The 7001-nt window shown below is 31.1% G+C and overlaps 1 protein-coding gene across 1 annotated transcript; it reads left to right on the forward strand.

The window, feature by feature from the left end:
* The first annotated feature begins 4635 nt into the window (after positions 1–4635).
* Positions 4636–6111, forward strand: LOC118048151 (short-chain dehydrogenase reductase 2a). Its single transcript, XM_035057727.2, has 2 exons — positions 4636–4845; positions 5017–6111. The coding sequence occupies exons 1-2, from the start codon at positions 4751–4753 to the stop codon at positions 5837–5839; spliced, it is 918 nt and encodes a 305-aa protein (XP_034913618.1). The 5' UTR covers positions 4636–4750; the 3' UTR covers positions 5840–6111.
* Positions 6112–7001: the final 890 nt, after the last annotated feature.

Raw genomic sequence — 7001 nt, forward strand, 5'->3', positions numbered from 1 at the left:
AGAGTATTGCTGGCGGTGGTGCAGATACGTGATGGAAACAAGAATTGGATGGTGTACGATCGGGTTCAAGTTGAAACACAAGGATGGTTTTGTTTTTGTAGATGGTAGTTAGTGTTGTTTTTAAAATATATTTTTATTTGAAAATATATTAAAATAATATATTTTTTTTATTTTTAATATTAATATTAAACAATATTAAAATATTTAAAAAATTATTTTTTTTTAAATACTTTCAAAATGTAAAAATAGAAGGGATTTATTATTGTGCTTTCTATGTGTAGTTTAGAATGGTGTTACTTCTTCGATTAAACCCCAATAAATTACTTGTATTGTTCCCGGTGTTGACAATTTTGACCAAACCCAAATCTCGAGCTTTATTCAGAAAGCTCAGCACAACTGGGTTGTACATTCAGAAAGGCCCAGTCATGCATGGGCTTGAAAGCCAGGCCTGGACACCTAGTTTTTTTTTTTTCCTCTTCAAAAATAAAAAGAGAATGACATGTTACCTGTAAAGATAAAAGATGTGTCCTCCATTAATATATTTTCCAGTGACCAAAAAAGTGGAAGGTCTGAGTTTTTAAACAGAAAAAATTTATTTTTTTAACTTATTTTTGCCTAAAAAATCTTTAAACATTCTAAAAAACCTTAATAATCCTATTTTCAACCCCAAAACAATACCAAATCACTCGAAAAAAAAAAAGTCAAACATTTTTTTTTAAAAAAAAGGCTTTATGAGCCTTAATCTACTTTGTTTTCAGCCTTGATAAAGGCAAAAAACCTTTTTTCATCAAACTCTACCGTCTAAGATGAATTTTTTTAGTAATCAATATGACGGGCCAAAATATTTCACTCTCCTATTTTTTTTTCCTATGACTTTATCTTTTTATTTTTCAAAATTCATAGAGTGAAATGTGAGTTCAGGACCAAAATATAATCTCGTAAAGTAATGTGGCTAAATATTCAATAATTAAAAATTTTAGGGGCAAAATTGAAGTTTTCCACAACTTTTGAACCCTATAAAAGAAAAAAAGCAGCCTTTTTAATGTTAATTTTGCCCCTTTTTTTCATTTTTTTTAACAATAATCTAAAATTCTATTTTGTTATATTGATTTTTAATATGTTGTTCGAATATTATATGATACATTGCATACATGAGAGCATGTAAAGTAAAATCAATCTCAATATATAAAACCATGTTCAGTATAATTATTAAGGATAAAATAGTAAAAAAAATAAATTTTAATCACCGAAAAAAATTGAAGGATATAAAAAAAAAACCTATGAATAATGAAATAAGTAATTAAGTGGATGGACAATCTAACAACAACTGTCTACAGTAAGACTAGTCTTAGTTGTTTAATTTATAGTGTAATAATTTTATTTATTTTTTGACATGGCTAGCCCTATAACCAATGGACTCCACTCCACCATGAAATTTCTCCTTGAACAACACCAGGATCTATGGCATTGACATCTTGTCTTGTTCGAATTATTTCTCAAACTTCACTTAACAACATAATCAAGCAACTACTTAACAACATAATCAAGCAACTAAGATCCTTAATAACAACATAATCAAGCAAAGATCATCAATTAGGTGACCATTGTCTATAGTAGCTCTACTCAAGATTATTTTTCACTCCTTGGCTTCATATATATATAAATATATAGTTCTTAATTTGTGTTATTTATTGCAACATGTAATTAATTAGAAAAAAAGAGAGAGGCTGGCTACTTCACACAAGTTTTTTTAATGCCATGGGAGCCAATGGAAATATATATATGCAGAAGAGCCAGCGTATGGCCCTATCGATAATTGCAATTAATTATTGTTTATTTGGTTTTGACCCTTTTTATTGGAATTGTTTTAACGTAATATTTTGCATGGTCGTGCTACACATGTCCAGTTTTTTAAACATTTGCAAAATCTACTCTTTCCTGCTTGCCAGATTGGCTTCCTCAAGTATGCAATCTTTCATGAGGATTTTGGCGTGATTCTCGTTTAAATAAACAACCCTAGCTAATAACTTTTATTTAAAGATATAATTAAGGAAATGATAGAGTGTGAGGATACGTAGTAAATTTGACTTAGATAGTATTTGAAATAATAGTTTTTTTTTAAAGTATTTTTTATTTTAAAATATATTAAAATTAATAATATATAAATTTTATTTTTTTAAAATTTATTTTTGACATAGAACATCAAATACCAAAATCATAAAATATTATTTAGAACAAAAAAAATAGAAAATAACTTTTGAACACCAAAACAAACACTTTGTGTGTGTTTTTGTTTTTTTTTTTATTAGAGGACAAAGACTACACCTTGAAAGTTGAAACTACACAAATTTAGTCATAAACCACTTGACGCCAAAATTATGGCCCTTTAAATAGTAGGAAAATAAAGGCAATTAATTAAATACGTAGAGTACTTAAAATATAGCTGCATTCATCACTAGCCATCACTAGAAACACTAGCTTTGGCTCATTATGTTTTTGTGTGGTCACGAGCAGCCGGCCGAATACTGACGACTCCACATTTCTGGCACTTCCAATCGACAAAAAGAAAAGAAAAGAAAAGAACAAGAAGAGTCTATGACCCTTACGAAATAAAAAGAGTCATAAAACTATGAATCAATCCCCCTAATTTTATAAAATAAATTAGATAATTTTCAGTTTCAAAAATTAATTAATTATCTCTTAATTAGGTTGACCATTTTAATTTAATATTACTTTGTTTAAAAAATATATTTTCTCTCATCAACTTTTCTATATTATCATCTACTATATTAGAAAATAACATAAAATGAGAAAAAAATGGTTAAATTACAAATCCCCCGTTCAACAATATATATATATATATATATAATGCGATTATGTACTCCATGAACCGGGAAATTAAGCGAAATATTCTACACACAGAAATTAACAAACCCATATTTTTGTGGAACGCATATGGAATCAAATCTATTAAACATTTATTAAACCCCTAAGGTCCAGACTGTACAATATCCCTAGAAAAGAACAAAGCCAGAGATTGTGGTTCTTGTGCATTTATATAATATAAAGTTTTTATATATCATATATTATATGGAATCAAGATTTTAGGTTTTCTTATGGCTTTTTTTCTTCAATCAAATCAAAAGGAAAAATTTAGTTTTGTTGATTCTAAAAATATGACTGGTTTTTTTTTTTTTTTTTTTTTTTTTAATTTTAGGGGTGGGAGTGGGGTTGGGTACTGGAATATGAAATGAGAGGAAAATCCGTTTTAGTTGCAAAAGATCTTAATTTCTGGCTAGTTAAAGACTGGCACACCCAGCCCACACCAGCACCTAGATTGATAAATATTTATCACCTCTCATTTCCTGGTAGTTTGCTGGCTGAAGCAAGTCTATTCCAGTAGAACGACGTAGCATATATGTATGTATGCTTCTGCAGAGCCAATTGTATCTCGTTTTTTTTTTTTTTTTTATTCGAGTCTTTTCTTGAATATATATTTAAAAACAAACCTTCAAAAGAAATCAGCGCTTTATTTTAGACGGTAATTGAATTGAAGTTTCAAAAGTTTTTAAGGGTTTTTTTTGTATAAAACGAAGTTTGAAACGACAGCACTGGTCTCAATGGTTGAAAATGAGGGCAAATCCATAAGGCCAGACAGTTGTCAGCATGCCATAGGTCACAATTTAACAACCAGTATTGACTATTGTAGCGTCATGCTAGGTAGTAGCTAGCGGGACGAATCTTTGAAACTTCTGAGAATAGTTTGGTCAATTACGTGTTTTGAAAACTTTTTTTAGGCAGTTTATTCCGTGGCAGTACTTGTGGGCCAAATGATAGGTGGGTTTTTTGTTTTTGTTTTTTTTAGTATTCTCAAAATAAACTTTTTTTGCCTTGATTATTAAATAGGGTGCTTTGCCATGTTGGAAAACACGATATATATTCATGTCATTATCTTTTTTATGTGATTAATATTATTATGAAAACCAGTTTTTATTTTAATATTTCTTATTTTTTTAAAAATCTCTTAAATGTATCCACTTGACGTAGAGAATGTGGTATTTTTAAATTTGTTTTATTTTTAATATCAATTAATAGACACACGCGCGAGTTCATCTTAAAACTTTTAAAATTAAAAAAACATGTTTTGATCTTTGAGACGATGGGAGATCCTGAATAAAGTATTCCCTTCTCTCCATACGTTTACAGAATTATTTTGCATTCAATTATAAATGATAAACTCTACAATGATATGCAATGCACTTAGAATTTCGTCTGCAACTGCAAATTTAAATGGAATTAATGAAAATGTCAAACAAGAAAACTTTCAAAATCAAATATGCAAGTAAGAGATGAAAGACGTGTTCAGTGAGAAATTAAGAGATCAAGAGATATTGAAAACATGGCGCTTTTTTTTTCTTCCAAGAACTTAAAAGGTTAAATTCTGACATGACATACTACACGGAACTATGTCCTCTTTAAGAAATTAAGTTTAAAAACACCCTATTTTTTTTTTTTTTAAATACTCTTTACCTGGGGAAAAAGTTCCAAACAAAAGAGAAAAAGCCTTAAACCCCAGAACCTTGTTGCATCCGTCGCCTCTATATAACCCTCCACCGTATTGCTATCCTTACCAACAACAATCTCTCTCTCTCTCTCTCTCTCTCTCTCTCTCTCTCTCTCTCTCTCTCTCTCTCTCTCTCTCTCCATCTCTCTTTCCCTCTCACATACAGTTTTTCTACTGTGATAAATCATGCCTGCTCAAGTGATGCAAGAGAAAACCCTTCAAAGCGTTCATGTCTTGGGAAGGGAAAAGTCGACAGAAAACAGCACTCGCTCTCCTGGAAGGTATTTGCTCCTTTACCTTAATTTCTTAATTTGTGTTTCCATATCTATGTTCTCTAGCTTTTCTTTATACCAGCTAGAAACCGTAAGGAAGGGAATTAATTAGTACCTAGCTAGGTTGAATGTTTAAAACATCAAAGGTCTTTGTTCAAATTGTTCGGTGCTGTTGTGTAGATTGGAGGGAAGAGTTGCAATAGTCACAGGCGGTGCGCGAGGAATTGGAGAGGCCATAGTAAGACTTTTTGCAAGGCAAGGTGCCAGAGTAGTCATTGCTGATGTTGAGGATGCTCTTGGAACTTCGCTCGTAAACTCATTAGCCCCTTCAGTTTCCTTTGTTCATTGTGATGTTAGCTTAGAAAAAGACATTGAGAACCTGATAAACTCCACGATTTCTCAATATGGTAAGTTGGATATTCTTTTCAACAATGCTGGGGTGCTTGGAAATCAATCAAAGAACAAGAGCATTGTTGATTTTGATGTAGACGAATTTGACCGTGTCATGCATGTGAATGTTAGAGGAATGGCACTAGGAATTAAGCACGCAGCACGAGTGATGATTCCTAGAGGAGATGGGTGTATTATTTCCACAGCTAGTGTGGCTGGTGTCATGGGAGGGCTTGGTCCTCATGCTTACACAGCTTCAAAGCATGCCATTGTTGGACTCACAAAGAACACAGCTTGTGAGCTTGGCCGGTATGGAATTCGAGTTAATTGCATTTCTCCATTTGGGGTGGCCACATCTATGCTTGTTAATGCCTGGAGAAGTAGTGGCGAAGAGGAAGATTCCTTGAATTTTGGACTGCCTAGTGAAAAGGAAGTGGAGAAGATGGAGGACTTTGTTAGAGGGCTGGCTAACCTAAAAGGTCCAACTCTAAGGGCTAGAGATATAGCTGAAGCTGCTCTTTATCTAGCTAGCGATGAATCAAAGTATGTCAGTGGTCATAATCTTGTTGTGGACGGTGGAATCACAACTTCAACAAATTGTGTTGGGTTGTAATACTTTTAGAGAATGTATCTCTCTCTCTATCTCTCCCTTTTATTTTATTTTTCACTTGAAGCTCAATGGTTGACAAAGCCTTGTGTGAGGAATATTCCATTCAATCAATTAAATTAGTTTTCAGACTTTTCGCTACCAGGAAGAATTGAACTCAGCCCGATTTCTAGGCAATTGTTTACCGAAAGAAATCCATACAAATTCCAAAGCTCTGTGTAATGCTGGTTAGCCAAAGTATATAATCTCCCTTATTTTTTTCTTCTAGCTTAAAATGTGCGATTTCTAGTTCCAAACTACAAGTTTTTTTTAAAAGTAGCACAATAAAAGATTTTTTTTTTTTTAAATAACATAATTAAAAACTTATTTGAAGAAACAACATAATCTGAAGAGTTGAAGAGTTAAAGTTGACACCCTACGACTATAAAAAGTCACATGTGTTAATTGCAACTTATTCAATATATATATATATATTTTGCTGAAGCAATTTCTCCAACTTCTCAACATTCTATTAAAATACCAAGCAACTTAACAAATAAGATCAATTCAACTATATAGGGATTTGAATTAAAAAGAAATGAAAAGCAAGAAGTTGATTATCCATGTGTTAGAATGATTTTTTATTCATTTATAATTGAATTGATATTATCTTATTAATTAAGTTTGTTGAGTTGGTTGTTTTTTATAAAGAGATTCAAGAGGCTAGAGAAATTTTCTCAACCACATTTATTTAAAAGAGGTCTAAAGTTGCAAATGAGACATGGAACTTTAGAGTTGTAAACGTCAATTGTAATTACTCAAACTATATTATTTTTTTTAAATAAATTTTTAATTATGTTGTTTTTCCAAATTTTCTTTCTTAGTGGGATATTTAAAAAAAATAAAAAAATCTAATGATTTTAATGTGAAAGAATCAATCACTTACATCATTGCAAAATGTCATCAAATCACATTTAATTAATTAATTGATTAATGGATCTTAGAAGTTAAAGGATTTTTTTTGAAAACTAACATAGTTCCAAGAAAGTTGATAGGAAATGACACAATTTTGAGAAGTTTTGAGAAAATGACATAGTTTGTAAAGAATCGTTGTTGGAAATCATGGCTATTGAAGAATCGTTATTTAGAATAACTATAATATTCCATATTGACAGGTGAGGACTTAGGG

This window comes from Populus alba, chromosome 6, assembly GCF_005239225.2.
Source record: "Populus alba chromosome 6, ASM523922v2, whole genome shotgun sequence".
In the NCBI taxonomy this organism is placed as follows: domain Eukaryota; kingdom Viridiplantae; phylum Streptophyta; class Magnoliopsida; order Malpighiales; family Salicaceae; genus Populus; species Populus alba.